At 44.7% G+C, this 22,684-nt stretch overlaps 1 protein-coding gene across 5 annotated transcripts in view; it reads right to left on the minus strand.

The window, feature by feature from the left end:
• Nucleotides 1–22,684, minus strand: part of PPCDC (phosphopantothenoylcysteine decarboxylase) — a 63,717-nt gene that overhangs the window by 36,439 nt on the left and 4,594 nt on the right. The window contains exons 3-6 of one of the 5 annotated variants that reach the window (XM_077918357.1): nt 16,365–16,460; nt 14,226–14,354; nt 10,154–10,322; nt 8,940–9,071 (exon numbers count right to left, since the gene is read on the minus strand). In XM_077918357.1, the coding sequence (XP_077774483.1) occupies nt 8,986–9,071; nt 10,154–10,322; nt 14,226–14,354; nt 16,365–16,460 (480 nt within the window). In that variant the 3' untranslated portion in view covers nt 8,940–8,985. Of the gene's footprint in view, nt 1–3,752; nt 9,072–10,153; nt 10,323–14,225; nt 14,355–16,364; nt 16,461–22,684 lie in introns of those variants that run through there. The other 4 variants (XM_028705378.2, XM_077918355.1, XM_077918358.1 and 1 more) reach the window with 4 other exon arrangements.

The raw sequence follows: 22,684 nt of genomic DNA on the forward strand, positions 1-22,684 counted from the left end.
CCCGGAGTCGTTTGCGACTGGACTTCATTGTCAGGGGTCCCTTTACCTTTACCAAGCAACCTTTCTATTGCACATTCACAATGATTTGTGCTTGTGATGCCAATGGGGCAGTCATACACGATCCTGCTTTCAGTACTGTTTACATTGGTCAAAACTGCTTCATTTCCAATCTGCGCATCCCATAACTTCCTGCCAAAATCCGGTAACCTAAGGTGACCAGATTTTTTTCAATGAATCCGGGGACACTTTTCAACTTCAGTCAGAATGGATGGATTTTGTCCGGGGACTGATTTGTAAATCTGGCAACTGTCCCCGGGAAATGGGGACGCCTGGTAACCTTACCCGAACTTTCTTACCAGAACTGTTTGGGAGGGGTAGGTTGTCCAACCTTCATTGTGAAATTAGTGCAAGGGGTGCAATAACATTTGGAGAAGCTTCACAGAGCAATTAAGAAAGCAGAATGAATCTACCGCTCATTACTGTGTAAAGAACAAATGACTAAGGGGAAGGCAAGTAAACACCCCATAAGTAAATCAGGATGAATGCACTCATCATATAACCACCCTATAAACATATAAGGAGGAATGTTCAATAAAGACCAGATATAGGCCCCATCTGCAGTAGACATTTAAAGCAGTACCATACCACTCTAAATAGTCATCACCTGCCCCAAAGGATCCTGGGAACTGTAGTTTGTCAAGGGCGCTGAGAGTTGATAGGAGATCCCTGCTCCCTTCATAGAGATACATTTCTCAGAGTTGTTTTACAGTCAATTCTTCTTTCCTGGGAATTGCAGCTATGTGAAGTCACCCTACCTCTCTCTGAATCTCAGAGACGGCCATCGCCTTTCTCCAACTATGGGAGAAGGTGGTACGGATGTCAACTTTCTACTCCTCACTCCCATAGGAAAGGGCAACATGGGTTGCGGTGGTAAAATGAGCTGCATACACAGGCAAGTAGATTTAAGGAGCAGCCTGTGGTATATGCACTGGTATTTTCACTTCCTCCCTCCCCTCTCAAGTTTCCCCATTTCACTAGGGTGCAGCTCTGCAAATGCAAAAACGTGGTATTGTTTTTTCAATGAGGTAGCAAAGGGTGGAATTCCAACTCCAGAAGTAGGAAAAACACCAGAGAGAGAGAGAGAGAGAGAGAGAGAGAGAGAGAGAGAGAGAGAGAGAGACATGAGGCGCCCATACATTAAATTCTAGAATCAGCAGAGATGTCTTTTTTTTTCTGTATAGTTTAGGAAGATTTCTAAGCAGGCAAAACTCCCAGTTCATCTAAACCAGCGTTTCCCAAACTTGGGTCTCCAGCTAATTTTAGACTACAACTCCCATCATCCCTAGCTAGCAGGACCAGTGGTTAGGGATGATGAGAACTGTAGTCCAAAAACACCCAAGTTTGGGAAATGCTTATGCAAAGCTATGCAAGCTTTGAGATTTTGCATTTCCCCTTCAGTACGGCATTTCATGCATTCCAGTGGAATCCCACATCTGTGAGAGCATCTTGTCACAGCTCAGACCCAGCTTGGTTACTCAAAAAAGTGCTTCAGGCCCAGATTCTGTAACCCACGGATGGTGGAACCCATTGTCCTCAAGATATGGCTGGACTACAACTCCCAACATCCCTAGCGACTGGACATGTGGGCCGTGAGCTAATGTGAGATGGAGTCTGCCAATGTCTGAAGGTCCACAAGTTCCCCACAAGTCCTGCTGCTACTGATAGCTGGGCTATCTTTGACCACACTTCCAGGCAGCATCACTAGATTTCAACGGGATTAGATAAATGCAGAGAACATGCCTATCAGTGGCACAGACGTGTTGCATCGTGCTCCTCCCTCAACTGTTACCCGTGGCAGCCATTCCAGAAGGCTGGGGGGAGGGGAGCTGGCGCCGCAGGACCTCACCACTGTCTCTGCTGAAAAACAGCAACTTTCGGCTCCTCTCCAAAATTTTACCATTTCTGGATCTCACCACAATATCTCTGTACCTAAAAAGTCACACTTTACCTCTGTACCTAAAAAGGTCTTGACTTTTTGATAGTTTTCGGCTACTTCGGGAGCCCCTTCTTGAGGCTGAAGAGTGGGATGGAAAAAAATGCTCATGCTAAACAAACCGATGGTGATGATAGCCAAAAAGGCTACACTCCATGTTCCGAGGCAGTGATATCTCCAAATACCAGTCGTTGGGAGGCAACAGTAGGGTAGGGTTATCACCTGCACCAGGGCTTCCTGTGAGAAACTGGGTGCTGCCCTAGATCTGAATGGTTGGTGCTCTTAAATAAAGAGAGAGAGAGGCTGGGGCAGGCAACCACAGCAACGGAAGATTGAGATCAGAGGGTCAACAAGTACAACCCAGCCTTCTTTCTTCCACGTCGCCGGAGTTGTCTGTAATCACAGTCAGTTTCACTTCCTCCCCACGCATTCGTTCCGGCTTGTGAAATCAGACAGCTCAACATTTCTGTCTGTTTATTCGGAACTCGGTCCCCTCAAGTTCAGCAGGACTTGCTCCTGAGGAAAGGTGCAGAGCGCTGCAATATCTCGTTTCAGTTCCTCTTCGATCGCCCTTTCTAACCCGCAAGGCCCAAGTGCCACAAACCACTTCTATTCTTGCGCTTCCTGGCTTTGGCCACAAGACACCCAGCCCCATGTGCCTGCGCATTACAACAGCATCTAAGGGTGTTCCTAAGAATTAGGCTGCCAACGGCCAAGTCCTTTATCTGCTCTTCTTGTTTTCTTTATCAGTATTGTTTTTGCCGCAAGCTTGGAATCGCGTATTTCGTTGATGAACGACATCTGAAGGAGGAAATATGAACACTCCAGATAGACCAGATCAAAGTTGCATCCAGTCCACACATCCTGTTCCTCAAGGTAGCCAGCAAAATCCATCCCAGGGAGAGGAGCCAACCCTCAGCAAGACTTTCCACAGGTATGCTATGGGATGGAAGTTTCCAGTTCTCCACATTTTGCAGCAAATTGCATAATGGTGTTGTTTTTTTAAATCCTCATGGAAATTCATCAGTAAATGCCTCCTAACTAACACATTTTTATATGAAGTGTACACATTTGTACACAAAGTGCACGCAATCAAATTTCCCACGTATAATGGATTTGGGTATGCTATTTTCAATAAAATCCTCATTTTTTACACACACCCTCCCCAATACAGGCATTGTTTTGCAAATGTTGGCTGGGGAACTGCATCAAAATGATCAGAAATGTGCAAACGCTGGAGGGTAGCTGTGTTTCGATTCACATATTCCATCCGAAAGTGCAAATCTGATGGATTCAGCTTTAAATGTAAACTGGACTGAACTCCTCCCCCATCCTGTAGGTATGACACCACTATCAGTATCGCTAAAAACGTCAATAAATGTTACGAATTGGAAATTTGGAGTTTTAGTATAAGCATGCACACATGAAAAGGCACCAAGTGCCTGTGAGCTTTGATGGGTAGAGGGACTTATTTATTTAGGAGGAGGGGGCAGGGTGGCATATATATTAAAGTGGGGGGGGGGGTTTGAGGGTTCTGGTTTTTCCCCCCCATGTACTGGAAAAATGTATAATAACTATTAACTAAATTCCCAGGTGTCAAAAAAGGTTATTTATGTATGCCACTATTGCGGCCTGTGTTTTGTTAGCCCCAAAATGGAAAGCAAGCATGGTCCCAACCAAAGAAGAATGGCAACTTAAGTTGACAGAATATGCACAACTCACAGACTTAACATATAGAATAAGAGAACAAGAACATACGTTTAAAGAAGATTGAAAAACGTTTATTGAATATATGGAAAATAATTGTGTACAGCTGAAAATGCTGGCAGCATTAGGATAAATTCAACAGTGTAAATAAGTTTTGATGGATGCAATAATGGAAAACGATTGGTATAGTTTTTTGTAAAATATGCAGGGATATAAGATATGTAAAATGAACCATGGAAAGAGAAGAAGGGAAATCATTGATTTCTTAAGGATGTAAAATGAGTATCTTAAATTGTAAAACAGAAAACTTAATAAAAACTATTAATAACTAAGATGCAAAAACCATGCACACACATACCCTGATGTTCATTTGGGTGCATAACTCTTCTGATGAGCAACAAAATAGTTGACCAGCATGACATTCAGCGAAAAGCTCTCCACTACCATTTGTTTCACAGCAACGCAACTCAGGGCAGGGTAAAGAGGGCGCCCATGTACTTTCCTACACAGGTGCTTACCAGACCCAGGCCTGTTCAGCTTCAGCAAGGTTGCTGCCTTGCATGTATTCAAGACCCGGGTGGACTAGAAGCCAGAGAGCCTCTGGGGTTCGTGGGTTATTATTCTAGGACGATGCTGCTGACTCAGTACTGCGTTCTCACAACATAAAAGACAGACTCCCAAGCTCTGTTCAAAGACTTAATTTGTCCTTAGCAAAGCAGGACAGGAGGCTGGCAATGCATTAATTAAGACTCGGCTTTTTTCCATACACATAAAGGTCAACCCCAGGGGGAGATGCGGCCAGCTATTCATTACCACGTACCAAATGTGAAGTCCACATACCCTTGACAGATACATCATCTTCTCCAGTGATGATAGTGCAATAATAATAATAAAAGTAATCACTTCCTTAATTATCACGAGCTTCCATAACACATTAGCCATCATAACCCTGCCCCGGGCCATCACAGCATGAGAAAGACTCTAATATTTATTTAGAACACCAGTCAATTTTTAGTTTCACTCATTTAAATTTATTATCTTTTTCATCCCTTCTGTCAAGGCAGCTTACAAATAAAAGGCAAATAATAAATTTCATTGACTTGATAATATTGTAAGCAGTCCGTTCCCACATAACTAACATCTTCCAGCTTCTTCAATCTGATGTCTTATTGTGAAAAGTCCATATCCATTGGCGAGATTCTCAAGGATTCTGCTTCCGCGGGTGAAAGCCAGAGTGATGTTTTCCTTTTTAGCAGGTTTCTGTATCTATCCCATACTCTAAACAAATTCTTCCTGACTACATGATTCAAGAAGCTCTTATATATTTCAGCTTTAGACATGCATGCCAGCCAAATTTTATATTGTGTCCTTCAAGATCTAAAATGCATGCATTCTTCAACATTATCCACTACTTTAACCTTGTTTAAAGTTGACAAGAAAAATGGGTTTGTGACACAAAGTTCACAATTTGAAAGGGAGCTTATAGAATCAACAGGAAAGTTAATTTCCAGGATGCATAAATTATTGTTGGAGTGGGAGACAAAGGACGAGATGGTTAAGTCAGCTTAACTAGGTGAGAGACATAGGACATAACAGAGAATTGAGTGCGTGGGAAAGGTTGTGGGAAAAGGAATTAAAATTTACAGCATGTTATACCCTTAACAGGCAACCAGTCCAACAGACCACTGTAGACTGTTTGGGTGGCAAAGCCAAAGCGCCCAGTGGAGGCCTGAGAACCTTAAGGACATACCAGGACCTTTCCCTGAATGTTCAGCTTTCATTGAAAATAGAAAAGAAAGCCTCTGCCCCTTTTGTTTATGATGGTGAAAAGTACAATAGGTGAGTATTTCTACCCCATCCTTTGCTAAGAAGCAATTCAATTAAGGAACTCTAAACTACCTGTTCTGTCTGTTCTACAGCGATATCTTGCAACATCTTTGTCTCTGAGTTGCTGGGTTGTCAGCCAAACAGAATGTACCTGGAGTCACACCCACCTGCTTAGTGGGGTTAGTCTGGAACTGGTTTATCGAGACCGAAACACTTCATCTAAATGGGTCTTCAAATCACATGACGGAGCACAAGTGGTCAACCTACATCATGTGAGCCTGCACAAGAGCCTCTCTTGGTAAAGGCCGAGAAGAGAGCAACTAGAGCAGGCATAGGCAAACTCGGCAAACTCGGCCCTCCAGATGTTTTGGGACTACAACTCCCATCATCCCTGACCACTGGTCCTGTTAGCTAGGGATGATGGGAGTTGTAGTCCCAAAACATCTGGAGGGCCGAGTTTGCCTATGCCTGAACTTGAGACTGCAGTCCAATGCACACTTACACGAGAGTAAGCCCCAATGATGCCCAGAGGGGCTTATTTCTGAGCAAACATGCGCAGGATTGCACTTTTGAACGATTCAACTCATACAACAGATACAAGTGGTGGACACTTCCATGGAAAACTTACAAGAGCAATCACATTAAAGATCAATCTCAGAGGTTAACTTGGGAGTTTTGCAGATGTGGCAATTTTTTGTGTGCACTGGGCAAAATTTGTTTTTGGAGGTTGCCAGGCCTCCACCGTCAATGGTGGGAGGGCAGACACGACGGGGCATAGATTCCCTCAATGATGAAGCCCGAGTAAAAGTGCACAGTTGCATGCTGTGTCTGTACCGCCATGCAACATGCAAAGCAGAGGAGTCTCTCAGGACTTTTATCTGCTTGGCCTCGCTGGGCATAGTGAGGCAAGCAAGCTTCTGTCAATATTTATAAATGCAGCTGGTCGCCAATCTGCAAGGCCAGTTTGCAAACATCAATGTTGCGCATGCAAATTGTCAGAAAGCACCGCCTTCCCCTGGCCCTGAGCTTTGGACGGCAGCCATTGCACAATGCCTATAAAAACCCTCTTCAACGGCTCAGGTTAGATAAACAGGCGGCAGCAGCACTGCAGGAAACACCGTTGGTCCAGCCAATTCTGGCACAGAAAGTCCATGGTTGGTTTGGCTTAAAAGCAAAACACGCATCTACATAGGGAGAGAGGAATTGTTTTATACCAGGTGAGGCTATTCGTCCATCTACCTTGACAGGCAGATTCTCCCCAGGAGACAGGACTTTCCCATCACCCTTTTTGTCCAAGATCCCTTTCACTGAAGGTGCCAGGAATTAGAAACAGGGACTCTTTGTATGCAAAATACTTACTCTACCTACTGAACTAATAGGAAATGTGTCTGGTCTTTTCTCCCATTTCCTGATCAAAACTGTCTTACTCCCCAAGCTACTAGCGCCACTTTGGTGGTTGGTGGAGAATACGGACACAATGCAGGCACTGGGTTGGCTCAATGGAGCTGATAGCAGAGGTTGGGGGGGGGGGTTTGATCACGAAGAGAAAACTGGTTGACACCCCTTGCCACACCATTGCTCCAGTCAAAATCAGAGGTTTTCTTCAAGGGGGAGACTCCATCCAACTGTTTTGTCCCCAAAAGCACAAATAAATATATGGCCTGTATAGGTAAAGAAAGTTGTGTCTACAGGTCACCTTCTCAATTGCTGCAGTGAACTGGGGAATTAATCCAGCAGCAAATTTAGAATACAGTGGTACCTCGGGTTAAGAACTTAATTCATTCTGGAGGTCCGTTCTTAACCTGAAACTGTTCTTAACCTGAAGTACCACTTTAGCTAATGGGGCCTCCTGCTGCCGCCGCACGATTTCTGTTCTCATCCTGAAGCAAAGTTCTTAACCTGAGGTGCTATTTCTGGGTTAGTGGAGTCTGTAATCTGAAGCGTCTGTAACCCGAGGTACCACTGTATACCAGGGCATCTTTTGTCCTCTCCTAGTTAAGGCAAAGCAGCAGCTCTTCCAAGAGGAGCTGGGTGGGGTGATAGGGCAATGATGATCCTTTTGCCCCCACAAGCTCAGTGTGGATCAGTGAGGGTCCTCAGTCAGGGGTTCAAGCCACCCAGGATTTGGCTGGTGGAGGGGAAAAGGCACTGTATGCTTCAGGGCAAAGAACCCATTCTCCCTGGAATTCCCTGCCGTCTTCAGCTATGCCATCCCTGCAGTCTGAGAACCAAAGATTGAAGGCAAGAAATCACCCTCCACTGTTCCATCTAACTCCAATTGGTCATGGCTCTCTCAAGGCCACCCCTGCCAAGCTGCCAACTTGAGAAACCAGAGGCTCTTTCTGGGCGCAAAGTTTGTGCTCCGTCTCCGAGAGATGATGACCTATGGTGAATCTCATGCCCTTAACCCCAGCCCTCCATCCCCACGCAGGAAGTAGTGTCCCTGCGACAAGCTGGAAGGCAAGGTGGGAAAACTACAAAGAGCTTTTTATCTGTAGGAAACTGACAAGGGTCCAATGTTTCTCTTGCGCGTAGCAGTTCAAAGTTTGCCCTTCATGTACGTTTTGTACCAGGCGCCCCTGTTTGTGCGGAACGTGCTTTGGTTTTAAATGCACTCTAAGGACACGAGAGCAAACTCTGCTGTGTTTATGTGACAGGCCACTGACCAGGCAGGCCAGTCCACCGACCCCACCTGACACTGGCCCACCGGCAGGGATCAAAGGGATAGAGACGGGCCTGGAATGGATCTCCTCCCACCATCCAGTCCCGGACTGCACCACCACAACGCTTGTGTAACGAAGCTGTTAATCAATTGTGAGTGTTTGTTTAGCCCGTTTCTCAGCAAAGAAATTCCCAGGCCATTGCCCACCCCAGCCCCGAATCAAGGTGCCGAAAGCACTACACAGCGGTAGCGAAGCCTGACAAGACCTCTCCTGCAGAGGGTCTGTTTCCTTGTGTCTTTGATGTCAGCATTCCTGAACGTCAGCGGACATGGGGAGCAGCAAAAGCTAAAGTCATAGGGCCCCTAAGCAGACTTACTGATGGAAGCCAAGCGCCAGGAAAGTTGTGAAACAGCTCCCATTCTAATCCTGTGAACTCCCTGGTGCAAACCTAAGAAACCGTTTTGAAACTCTACTACAGCTGCAATCCTGACTTTTTATGAACACCCTCTGTTGTCTGCAAGGTAAATGCCACACCATTAAAACTGCCCGGCATATTGTGAGTTTACAACTCCCTCTTCAAGCTGGAACAAGCATTGGGGTTGCACAAAAGGGATTACAGAGGATTTCCCTTCCCCATCAAAACTCTCAAGTTCAAGTGCAGGAGGTCTCCAACCATGCAGAGACAGAGCTGCCAGTGAGGACTGGCTCCTGGTTTTGTGGTCTTCACTTTCCCTCCCTGCTCTTTCTACCTTCACAGTCCCAGAAGGAGAAAGAAATGCTGTCCGTTCCTGGGGATCAGCTGTGTGCCGACAGGCCCCGCTCCGACAGGATCGCCTTTACTTTCGCCACAATGGTTGGCACTTCTGCCATGGCGCCACGACCTGTAAAGCGAGGACAGAAGCAGGGTGAGGCCAGCTCCTCCACAGGGAGAGATGGTTCTCTCCTCCAGCTCTGATCTTCAAGGCTGAATACGCCTTCTTCCTTTTGACCAGGGATGGGAAACCATGGCCCTCGAGATGTTGCTGAACTCCAACTCCCATCAACCCCAGCCATCAAGGATGATGGGAGCCAGGGGCGTCCAACAACAACTGAAGGACCACCTTTGAAATGATTAATCAGATAATCAAACTGATGGTGGTGGTGATGATGGTGATGATTAATTGAGCTTATATACCGCCCTATACCTGGAGGTCTCAGGGCGGTTCACAGAAAAGATCGCAACATATACAATCAGAATAAAAACAACAACCAAATAACATGCCCCCACCAAAAAAAAACCCATGTTTTAAAAGGGCATAGGATCAAATCAACCAAAGGCCTGGTTAAAAAGGAACATTTTTGTCTGGCACCTAAAGGTGTATAATAAAGGCGCCAGGCGAACTTCCTTGGGCAGAGCATTCTACAGACGGGGAGCCACTGCAGAGAAGACCCCGTTCTCATGTTGCCATCCTCTGGATCACTCAAAGAGGTGGCACACGAAGAAGGGCCTCAGAAGATGATTTCAGGGTCTGTGTAGGTTCATATGGAAAGAGGCAGTCCTTGAGGAATTGCGGTCCTGAGCCGTTTAAGGCTTTATAGGGCAAAACCAGCACTTTGAATTGGACCCAGAAGCTTAATTGGTAGCTGGTGCAGTCAGACCAAGATAAGTTTAATATGCTCCAACCATCTTGCTCCAGTGATTGGCAGTGCAATCTTAGACATGTCTGCTCTGCGGGGTTCAAGGGGACTTACTCAGAGGTATATGCGCATAAGATTTGCACTGTAAATATTGGAAGCTTTCTTCAAAAAAATGTGTAGCAATTTCTGGATGTTCCCGGAGTGACTCAAAGGAGCCCAGCAGCATCTTTGAAACGCAGCATGGGAACCAGCCCACAGGGGCAGGGTTGCATACCTCCTGCCATCCCCATAATTTCATTTAAAGGGAAGGAAGGACGAAGGGAAAGCGAGCTGGCTATCTACCAACCTTCATCTCCACAGATGAGTTTCTTCACAATGCAAGGAATTTCCACGTAGCCGAAGCTCTTGAGCTGATCCACCTGCTGAGCAGTGATGGGGTGCTCCCACATGGCGGTGTTCATGGCGGGGCAGAAGAGCAGCGGCTTGCTCAAATCCCAGGCGCGGATGACGCATGTCTGCAAAGGCAGGCAAAGCATTGGACAGCATCTCTTGCCACATGGGTAGTGCATCTGCACAAATGCAAGCAAGGAAGGAATGGCCCATCCCATTCCTTGGCTGACAAACTAGAAACGACCACAAATGAATCATGCTACTGTTCGCTGGGGCTTCGGGGCCCAAAGACCCCCAAAGCGATAAGCAGCATATTAATAAATTGGCTCACGACAATAGCTGAAAACTATTCATAATGGGGAGAAAAAGAAACAGCAAAACAAGAATGAAATATGAAAGGTGAGTTGAGTATCTGAATGCAGCCAAGAAGGAAGTAACAGAGCTTAGTTGGGACATATCTCACTGAAAAGCTTGGGAAAATAAAGCAAAGTTTTCAACTGGCATCTAAAAGCCAACAAATGTAGGCACCTGGGACATGGCAGTCCCAGAGCTTGGGTGTCACTACAGAAAAGGCCCTGCAGATGACTTAGTACTGACTTTGCAACAGCCAGATACTAGTACTAAAAGAGTATTAGAACTAATCGAGATATTTGGTCAAGTAGCAGGACTTAAACTGAACAAGCAAAAAACTAAAGTGTTGGAGAAAAATCTAACAATGGCAGAAAAAGAGAAGTTTCAGAGTGAAACAGGTTTAGTAATAACAAAAAAGGTGAAGTACCTGGGTGTGAACTTGACCTCTAAAAATGTGAATTTATTTAAAGACAATTATGACAAATGTTGGACAGAGGTGAAGAAAGATCTAGAAATATGGTCAAGGTTGAGACTTTCCTTGTTAGGCCGAATTGCTGTCATTAAGATGAATGTATTGCCTAGAATGTTGTTTTTATTCCAGACACTCCAGATCTTGGACAAGATGGACTGTTTCAAGAGGTGGCAAAAAGACATATCAAAATTTGTCTGGCAGGGCAAAAAGCCCAGAATAAACTTTAAGATATTAACTGATGCAAAAGACAGAGGGGGGTTTGCCCTGCCGGACCTGAGACTTTATTATGAATCGGCAGCGTTTTGCTGGTTGAAACAATGGCTGCTTCTTGAGAACACAGACATTTTGGATCTGGAAGGGTATGACAATAGATTTGGTTGGCATGCATATATATGGTATGACAAGGTAAAACTGCATAAAGGCTTTAAAAACCATATTGTTAGGAAAGCATTGTACAATGTATGGATAACATATAAGGATCTACTGGAAAGTAAAACTCCCAGGTGGCTATCACCAATGGAGGCTAAAGAGATAAAAAAACTTAATATGGAGTCCAAATGGCCAAAATATTGTGAAATTTTAGAACAAGATGGTGAAAGAGTTAAACTACAGAGTTATGACAAATTAAAGTCTAAAGTACGAGATTGGTTGCATTACCTTCAGATAAACGAGGTATTTAAACAGGACAGGAAAATAGGTTTTCAGATGGAGAGGTCGAAATTAGAAACAGAATTGTTAGAACCCAATACTAAGAACTTGTCAAGAATGTATAATTTGCTGCTGAAATGGAATACACAAGATGAAACAGTAAAATCAGCTATGATCAAATGGGCACAAGACATAGGTCATGACATTATGTTTGATGATTGGGAACGGTTATGGAACACAGGTGTTAAGTTTACGGCCTGTAATGCTTTGAGAGAAAACATTATGAAAATGATCTATAGGTGGTACATGACCCCAGTCAAACTTGCAAAAATTTATCATCTGCCCAATAATAAATGTTGGAAATGTAATGAGACTGAAGGTACCTTCTATCACCTTTGGTGGACCTGCCCGAGGATTAAAGCCTACTGGGAAATGATCTATAATGAAATTAAAAAGGTCCTTAAATGGACATTTCCTAAAAAACCAGAGGCTTTTCTCCTGGGCATGGTGGGCCAATTGGTGCCAAGGAAGGACAGAACTTTTTTCATGTATGCTACTACAGCGGCAAGAATTCTTCTGGCAAAGTATTGGAAGACGCAGCAGCTACCCACTCTGGAAGAATGGCAAGCGAAGGTGATTGACTACATGGGAATGGCAGAGATGACCGGCAGAATTCGGGACCAGGGGAGTGAGACAGTGGAAGAAGATTGGAAGAAATTTAAAATATATCTTAAAAACTGTTGTAAAATTGAGGAGTGCTGAGATGTTACGGTGTTAAGAAACAGAGAATTGCAGCTGTGAATCATAAGTCTAAGGAAATTATAACGAAAATGAGTCAATTAATGAAATAGAGGGTTGCTGAGAAAGGGTAAATATAAGGATGCAGAAAAAGGGAGGTATGGGGAAGTCCGGGAAGTAAGGTGAAGGAAAATAAGTTTAAGAAATTATATATGTTTATTTGTTTGTATGTTTTGTTTTGTTTTACTGTTTGTTTTTATTACATGTTTGGAAAATTAATAAAAATTATTTAAAAAAGAAAAAGAAAAGGCCCTGTCCTGAATAGCCCCCACCCCAGAGTCGTCTTCATCTTAGTGTGACTCAGAGTAGACCCACTGAAAATAATGGTGTTACGTTAGCCATGCCCATTAATTTCAACGTGTCTACCCTGAGGATGACGAACGCTGGATACAACCAAAGTGCAGGCATGGTCATGTGGAAAAAGGTGTTCCTTCCGTTTCCCTGGTCCCAGACCATTTGGAGCAGCCTTCCCCAACCAGGTGCCCTCCAGATGCTTTGAACTATGACTCTCATCAGCCCAAGCCGGTGCAACTGTGCTGGCTGGTACTGATGGGAGTTGAAGACCAAAACATCTGGAGAGCACCTGGTTGGGGAAGGCAGGCTTGGGGCTTTTAAGGGTCAAAACAAGAACTTGGAAGTATTGCCTAGAAACATGGTACAGTGGTACCTCGCAAGACGAATGCCTCGCAAGACAAAAAACTCGCTAGACGAAAGGATTTTTTGTTTTTTGAGTTGTTTCGCAAGACGATTTCCCCTATGGGCTTGCTTCGCAAGACGGAAACGTCTTGCAAGTTTGTTTCCTTTTTCTTAACACCGTTAATACAGTTGTGACTTGACTTCGAGGAGCAACTCATAGAACGCGGTGTGGTAGCCTTTTTTGAGGTTTTTTAAGACTTTGGTGATTTTTGAAGCTTTTCCAAAACGTTCCCGACACCGTGCTTCACAAGACAAAAAAAATCGCAAGACGACAAAACTCGCGGAACGAATTTCATCTTGCGAGGCACCACTGTATTAAACTCACAGGATGGAATTCAACTACACTAGACCTACTGAAATTAATGGCTCTAACTTAGCAACGTTCATTCATTTCAGTGGATCTACTTGGAGTCAAACTTAGCATAATCATCATGTAATCATCAGTACCCAAAAGATCGTCTCACCCCATATATACCCAATTGATCGCTGTTCTCTGTAGTTGAGGGTCTCCTGCAGATTCCATCTAATCAGAAACTGCTTTCCACACAATGTAGGAACTGGGCCTATACTGTGGTGGCCCCTTCCCTTTGGAATACTCTCCCCTTAAAAAGGCACCATCTCTATTGCCTCTCCAGTGCCTACAGAATACTTTCCTCTTTCAACAAGCCTTTTAAGCAGAGATCTTTCCCAGTCTGCACCTGGAAATGTTTTTCAAGATGTTTTTGCTGTTTTATCTCTTGTTGTTTACCCTCCTGAGCACCTCTGGGAAGGGCAGAATATAAATTTAATAAAATTTTATTTGCATTAAAGGAAATTAAGTAGCTTTATTCCACCAAAAATGATGAAATGGGCACACAGGCAAAGAACAAGGGCATGGAGCTATGAATCTGAAGCAAATTATTTAGTTTCTTTGCAACACATTCTAGGATTTCCAGTTCAAGACAAGAGAGTGTAAACCTGAGCCTCAAGCAAATGAACAGAAACAGAAGCTTGGCAGATACAGGAAGGCACCAGTGATGGGGACAGCGGCATGAAGCATCAGACGAAGCTTGCAGAAACTCACCAGTAAGTTGTCGCAGAGGCCATTGGCCATTTTGGCCAGGGTGTTTGCGTCCAGAGGAGCCACCAGCAGCAGGTCAGCCCAGCGCCTCAGGTCAATATGCAGCACAGGATCCTCACGCTTTTTCCACAGCTGCAGAAAATACCCTCAAATCAGTGAAATCACCTGGTATGTTTAAGTACATTATAGGTACAACACACTAACAGACACTAAGCCCCACTGCATGTTGCAAGATATCTGAAGGTTATGTGGAATGTTTAGGGGCAAGGGAAATTCTCACCTGGAACCACAGTTAGAAAAATGCAGAACAGAGACAAAAGGACAATACGAGTGGACTCTCTGTGCCCTGATCACAACAAAAAGACTGATACGGATGAATTGGAAAAATAAAAATGAAGCTCTCTTCTACAGTATGATTGAAGACTTATACAAACTCGCAACGTGTGAACAACTTGCATATAAATGCAGACTTGCCATGGACAAATTCAATGATATTTGGAATCCATTCTTACATATACTGTTAAGATCTGGTGAAGTATAATAACAACTTTGTAAAGTATACAGTTTTGGGGGTTTCCCCCCTCTCCCCCTTACTTTCCCTTCTACATGCGTACTATTTCTCTTTTTCTTTTTCTCTCTTTTATTTACGTCCCACCACGTTTAGTGCACATATAGATACTTTTTAACTTTCAATCAAGAAGAAATTTAAAAAAGAAAAAGAAAAATGCAGAACAGAGACAAGACACCCCTCCTCCCTCTCTCTCTCTCTCTCTCTCTCTCACACACACACACACACACACAGAGAGAGAGAGAGAGAGAGAGAGAGAGAGAGAGAGAGAGAGTGTCCATGGGGGGGGGGGGGGCACCTCTATCACGTAGAACATCCTGCGCTCTGTAAAGTTGACATGGTACAATTAGACCATACTTGTAATTCAAGTAATACCAGATGTGCAATGCAGGACACTCTGCCACCTGCCCCAAAGGAAAGCAAATTCCAAAGGTGAATTCTGCAACCTGAGAAAGTTATTATCCTTTTGCAGAACACTGTCTACATAAATGGGAATTGGGGTGCAAACCAGATCCCCTTTCAGCCAAAGCTCTATCTGGGAGTTCACATCTGCTGCATGCAAAGAATCACATGAGGGAGGCAGCATGCTAGCGCCAACCCCTCCATCGCTGACCCTGTTGCCCTCCAAGAGTTGGAGGGCTAAATGTAAGGAGACTGCCCTACCGGTAGAGGATTCTCAGGTGATTTGCAACTCTGAACTTCCAGGCTCCTCAATCATGCAGGGAATCTCCACACACGGAAAGGGTTGCCAGCTGCAAAGGGATGTCCTTTCAATATGGGAAGGTGCTTAAACCCAAGAAAGGGATGCAATCAAGAGCGTAGAGCCAACGGGCTCCTCTCCTCTCTCTCCCTCATCATGCGAGGCTTGAACACCTGAAGACGCAAGCAACACTTTGCTCTTTACAAGAGCAAAGGTGTGCAGGCAGGACACTCGCAGCCCTGCAAAGGCTGGCATGAAGTGTGGCAAGGAGCTTCTGAGCAGCCTTTTGGGGGTGGGCAGGAATGAATTGACAGCCTCGTTTTCTCTACTTCCCTCCACACTCTTAAAAAAACCAGTATGCTTCATTTCTTAAAAAGGATGCTGATTTGGGAGAGGTGCTGTAGAGCATGTGCTTTGCCCTACACATGCTGACATCTCCAGGTAAGACTGGGAGAGAACCCTGCTTGAAATCTTGCAGAGCTGCTGGCGGTCAGAGTAGGCAATACAGTGGTGCCCCACAAGACGAATGCCTCGCAAGATGAAAAACTCGCTAGACGAAAGGGTTTTCCGTTTTTTGAGTCGTTCTGCAAGACGAATTTCCCTATGGGCTTGCTTCGCAAGACGAAATGTCTTGCGAGTTCTTGCGAGTTTGTTTCCTTTTTCTTAAAGCCGCTAAGCCGTTAATAGCCGCTAAGCCGCTAATAGCCGTGCTTCGCAAGACGAAAAAACCGCAAGACGAAGAGACCTGCGGAACAGATTAATTTGTCTTGCGAGGCACCACTGTACTAAGTTAAATGGAGACCAGTGGTCTGACTCAGTATAGCACAGCTTTCTATGTTCCTAACTGAAAAGTTAAGTGGCATTGAACACCAACCTGCCATTCATCAGAATCGCTGTAGAGGGTCACGGGGACCTCCTGGGGGTTATAGAAGTGCTTTGCATTCTCGGTAGTCACCACCCGCACTTCCACCTGGAAAGAAAAAAGCGGGGGTGGGGAAAGCACGGAGAAGGAGGAAAGAAAAGAAGCCATTCAAGATAATAAATAATAATAATAATAATAATAATTTATTTATTTATTTATTTATTTAAAATTAAAATACTGTAATAGATCAAACATTAAAAGCTTCCCTAAATAGGGCTGCCTTCAGATGTCTTCTAAAAGTCTGGTAGTGGTTGTTCTCTTTGACATCTGGTGGGAGGGCGTTCCACAGGGCGGGCGCCACCACCGAGAAGGCCCTCTGCCTGGTTCCCTGTAACTTGGCTTCTCGCAGTGAGGGAACCGCCAGAAGGCCCTCGGCGCTGGAGCTCAGTGTCCGGGTAGAACGATGGGGGTGGAGACGCTCCTTCAGGTATACTGGACCAAGGCCGTTTAGATAAAGAGTTTAACTCTTTTGAAACTTAAGTCTTATTTGTACTGAGCTAGTGGAAGTGTAGTCAGATAGGGCCACAGAACCAGATTCCAAGCGAAACACACCTGAAAAGTTAATTCCCATCAGCCTTGCAATTAAGCACTCGCCTGACTAGGTAGGTGAAAAGGAACTGGCATTCAGGTGAGGGAGCAGGCTGAAGGAGGAGCAATGGAGCAGCACCCCAACCCTCCCTCTGTGCACAGCAAAGAACTGCAAAGGGCTGCTGACGAAGGGATGGCATTCTCCATGCCTCTTCAGACAGTCCCCAGCAGGCGAGAACATTTCTCTGCAGGCTAAATCACTTCTGTGCACTTGGTTCCAAGGCGGACCGAAATCACGGCGGGCCAGGGTTAGAGAACCATTTTCATGTCTTCTGGGGGCCACGTGCCAGTAGCGAGGAAGGCCAGCGGTGAAAATAGGCACAGAGACAAGTGTGAGTGTTACATTCGTACAACAGATTGGCTTTATCTTTGTAAGGTAGGCTAGTCTCAACATATTCCATCTAGTACCCAGACAAGCAAGAAGCGTGAACAGAGTTTGAGGGCACATTCCAGCAGTAAAGGAGGGTGAAAAGCAAGGCCAGAAAGGAAGATGGCTGAGGAAAGTGTTTGGTAGGGAGAGTCCTAGAAGCCCAACAGAGATGTCTGGAGGGCAGGATTTGGCCCCTGGGCTGAGGTTCCCCCTGTAGACAAATGGCAAATACGTACAAGCTTGTGACCATGAAAGAAACGTAGCACAAAAGAATAATATGTCCATGAAAGATGAAAGAGAAGTATATGAAAGACTACACTGTACTAAAGCATAAGGTGAATATGACTAATATATACAATTATGAATGCATAGGATTGCATAATGCTGAAAGAACAGGGAATTGAGGGACAGGATAGCACAGTATATTTTCCAAAAACAGCAACATCCTTCATTGCCACCTCCTATACTGGTACAGAATCTTTCTAAGGCTCCCACGGTTACTTGGGAGTAAGTCCCAATAAGGTGAATGAGACTTATTTCTCTGAGTATGCATGTATAACATCACACTATAAATTCCTAGTTGTTCTAACAGCCCACCATTTTAACATAAATATTAAGAGAAATGTATAGCTACCATTCAAGAGCAGACCTAAAGAAGAAGGAGAAAGAGTCATGTGGGTCTCAGGTAAGAAGTAGTGAAACACAGAAGTGGTCCTCTGGTGAAAACTAGTAAAAATCTGAAAACAGGTCTCATTCCAAAGAATCAGAAGGAAATGGAATGCCAAAAAGGAAGCAATAAGGACGGAAGAAAAAGAAGAAACAAAACATTCAGTCCTAGAAAACAGAAGCTTTCCAAGAACTACTCCAGTGTAAACATTACCCAGGGCATGTATAATAAGCAAGAGGGGAAATCAAAACTTGAAGCCCCTTTCTCCTCTGTAAGAGAAATGGCAAAAAACTGGAGTCCAGAAAAGACCCTCCCCACAACTGCCTTAAAAACAAAGTGAGATCTGGTGAATAAATGACTTCTCCTTTTCTATACCTCCCTTTGTCAATCTTTCTCAACCCTCCCATGTCACTTTCCCAATTAAAATTCATTTCTGTATAGATCAGAGTTGGGGAAGCTGTGGCTGGACTCCAACTCCCATCAGCCCCAACGAGCACAGCCAATGATCAGGGATGATGAGAGTTGCAGTCCAACATCTACAGCTCAATTGCCAGGCTATGAAAATTTTGCAACATCATTTAGACCAGCCTTCTCCACCCTCCGGCCCTTCGGGCGCTGCTGGACTAGAACCCCCACCAATCCCAGACAGCAAGATCAATGGCCAGGAATGAGAGGAGTTGTTACTCAACAGTATCTGGAGACCACAGGGCTGGGGGAAAACTGAATTGGACAAGTTTCCCTTTGTTTGCTTAAAGCACATTATAGGTGTCTTATCAGGGAAACATTCCAGGCCAAAGCCATGAAGATTTCCCAGCTGCTGCCGACCAAAGAGAATGTACAATATTGCTGTTGTTGTTCATCCTAGTCCATTATTTAATGGCGGAACAGGGCCAATTAAAGCCATTAATCAGCCTCCCTTGCATTCCAGCATCAAGGTCGAGAGAGGCTCAGTTCTGCTATCCAAGATGGAATGTAATCATGACTGTTGATGAGCAACATTCTGGTTCAGAATAAACTCTGGATGAAGGAAGCCTTTTTTCTTCCCAGTATGCCAGAATCCTAAGAACCAGATGGACTTTCTTAGACTGCAATCCAAGATACAAATAGTCTTTATATTGTGTACAGAGAGAGAGAGAAAGAAAGAAAAGCACCCTCTGGATTGCAAAACAAGCAGTCTGATGGCACATTAAGGCAGGGATGAAAAAACTGTGGCACTCCAGGTATAATTGGACTACAACTCCCATCATCCCAGGCCATTGGTCAGGCAGGCTGGAACTGACAACAGCTGGAATTCAACAACTTCAGGAGGGTTGCAGGTTCTAATCCCTGGATTAAGGCATTTCTTGAGGTATATTTTGTATACATGAAAATTTATCCCCAGTCTCTGCAGGCATTTCCGCACAGGAACGCTTCCTAGCAGGTAACAAATGAAGCAGCCACTGGAATCATAACTCAACAGGAGCCATCTTAAATCAACTGACACTGTATTTGGTTTCCCCATCAGTCTTTAACTGCAAACGTTTATGCTAGTCTTCGCCAACCCAACACTGTCCAGATTATTTCAGACTACAGTGGTACCTCGGGTTAAGAACTTAATTCTTTCTGGAGGTCCGTTCTTAACCTGAAACTGTTCTTAACCTGAGGTACCACTTTAGCTAATGGGACCTCCTGCCACCGCTGCACGGTTTCTGTTCTCATCCTGAAGCAAAGTTCTTAACCTGAGGTACTATTTCTGGGTTAGCAGAGTCTGTAACCTGAAGCGTCTGTAACCCGAGATACCACTGTACAACTCCCATCAGTTCCAATCAGCACACGGTGACTGGGGCTGATGGGAATTGTGGTCCAAAATGTTTGGAGGGCACCAAGGTGGCTAAGGATGTTTTATGCTAGCATAAGTAGAAAAAGGGCTTCATTTAGAAAGATCTCTCTCCTGCTTCCTTCTCAAACAAAAATCCCTTCTTATTTATCTAGGAAATGACCTTTATGTGTCTTCTGGTGTACTATCTGGGAGGTGAGGGAGTTTGAGATGATGCACACAGGTGTATTAGGAGGTACCATCTCAGAATAGCTATTCCCCATTTCTCACTCTTACAGGAATGAATGCCTCTTCTAAGATAATGCTTGCCACCTGCTGTTTTATAAGTACTGTACTTGTCTTTAAAATAACTTTTAAAAATGAAATGTTGTTGCCATATTAATTGGGGGGATGGGAGATTTTAGTGAAACATGGTTTCCATGTATTAACTAACAAGCAAACTATTATACCTCTAGAAACTATACAGCCCTCTTTGGACTGTGAAAGTATTTTTAAGGGCAGGGGTTCACAATGCCACAAAAGATTTCACTGGTGTCCCTGGGCAGATGTCCCAGACTCTGAGCTTTCATTACTTTTTTAAATTAAATTTTCCCTCACACAAGTCCCTCACTAAATAATATGTGGTAAATTGTAAAAAAAATTGTGCAATTGGAGTACCATGAGGTGGGTGCACTATATTTAATTGGGGGAAGTTAGCGGGACCAGATCCGCTGCATTATTAATTGGTGGGACTGCTATAAGGGGCAACCACAAATAGGTTTTTGTGTGGAAGACCTCTGAGTGCCATTCAATTCTGGCTCTCAGACACAGTTCCTAAGCACCAGAAATCTTTGATTCTAAGTGTATGTCTTTTGCATTGTTATAAGAATTCTAAGTTCTCAAAAATAACATAAATATGCATAAATGCACACATATCTAATTATATAAACAATGTGTCTGAAACAGTACAGGAGAGCAATCCTGAAGCCATTTTGACTCTCCCAATGACCTCAAATATTCCTCTGCAATAAGGGAGGCAAATAGGGAAAGCCTTCCCATTGTCTTTTCACTTACAAATCCTGTCTTAAGGGCATATTTGTGTATGAATAGGGTGAGCCTGTGACCTGGATTCAGGAACTAAAGTATCCATCACAAAAGAATGGCCAGGCTGCCCAGCAAACATTATCAAGTATCCTGGCAGACAGGATTTAAATACGATAAATCCGATATTCTTTACTGTCATTGTCCCATAGTAAAGGTAAAGGTACCCCTGCCTGTACGGGCCAGTCTTGACAGACTCTAGGGTTGTGCGCCCATCTCACTCAAGAGGCCGGGGGCCAGCGCTGTCCGGAAACACTTCCGGGTCACGTGGCCAGCGTGACATCGATGCTCTGGCGAGCCAGAGCCGCACACAGAAACGCCGTTTACCTTCCCGCTAGTAAGCGGTCCCTATTTATCTACTTGCACCCGGGAGTGCTTTCGAACTGCTAGGTTGGCAGGCACTGGGACCGAACAACGGGAGCGCACCCCGCCGCGGGGATTCGAACCGCCGACCTTTCGATCGGCAAGCCCTAGGCGCTGAGGCTTTTACCCACAGCGCCACCCGCGTCCCTGTCATTGTCCCATACAGAACAACAAAATTGAAAAAAATCTACATCAGACATTCAAAAACCAACAAGCCTGCTATTTCTGCTGTAGATGCCTCCTATGATGTATGTATGATGATTTTGGGGTGGTCTTTGGCTAAGGGGGTTGGGCAATGTCAAAAGCCTTTAAAGGTTCCTGCATACTTTTGTTCAGGGTCTCTCCCTCCTTGGAAGGAGGGGAGGGAACTCTGTTGCAACAGAAAAATAAATATCTGCCTTGCTTTCCACTGGATCCTGCCTCCATCTATTTTTCTCTGACCGATCATGGACTTAGGGGACTCCGAGTCCCATGGGGAGTTGGGCAGCAAATGTCAAACCCCAATTTTCACATCAGCACCAAGCTGGAATCTTGCACACCTCTGGGTTTAACGGCATAATTCTCCTGTTGGAGGCAATGTGTCCTGTGTTCAGTTAATAAGTAAGGCTTTTAAAAGAAAAGACACATGCATGAAGGAAAGAACAAGGCTGCCACTAGGAACAATGGCTTTCTTGCCTAGCTTGCAGACTTCCCACGGGCCTCTGGGTGCTGACAGTGAGAACAGGATAGGGGACTAGGTTGGCCGCTGACCAGATCTCTTCTTATGTTCTTAAGGCCCTGGAGTAAAGACAGGTCACACCTCAATGGAAGGGCCATAGCTTGTTTTACATGAAGAAGGTCTCAGGTTCATTCCCCACCATTGCCTGGTGAAAGGATCAGTTAGCAAATGATGGGTAACACTTTCTCTGCGTGAGATCCTGGAGGCACAGGGGACACAAATTGCTTTGCCTGGGGTAAGCCAGCTTCCTAGGCAAACAATACATTTATAGTGCTTAAGGTGCCATTAGACTTTTGTGTGTGTGCTTGTTGAGGGTTGTACAGTGGAACCTTGGGTTACATACACTTCAGGTTACATACACTTCAGGTTACAGACTCCACTAATCCAGAAATATTACCTCGGGTTAAGAACTTTGCTTCAGGATGAGAACAGAAATCGTGGAGTGGCGGCGCAGCAGCAGCAGCAGCAGGAGGCCCCATTAGCTAAAGTGGTGCTTCAGGTTAAGAACAGTTTCAGGTTAAGAACAGACCTCCGGAATGAATTAAGTACTTAACCTGAGGTACCACTGTATTTCAAGCAAATATTTGGAGCAGTAACTCATGAACCAAGTCCCTCTCATGAGCTACAGTTGTCAGCCATGAATTCAGGCATCCCTAGTAACTGCAATTAG

This window comes from Podarcis muralis, chromosome 14, assembly GCF_964188315.1.
Source record: "Podarcis muralis chromosome 14, rPodMur119.hap1.1, whole genome shotgun sequence".
NCBI lineage: Eukaryota > Metazoa > Chordata > Lepidosauria > Squamata > Lacertidae > Podarcis > Podarcis muralis.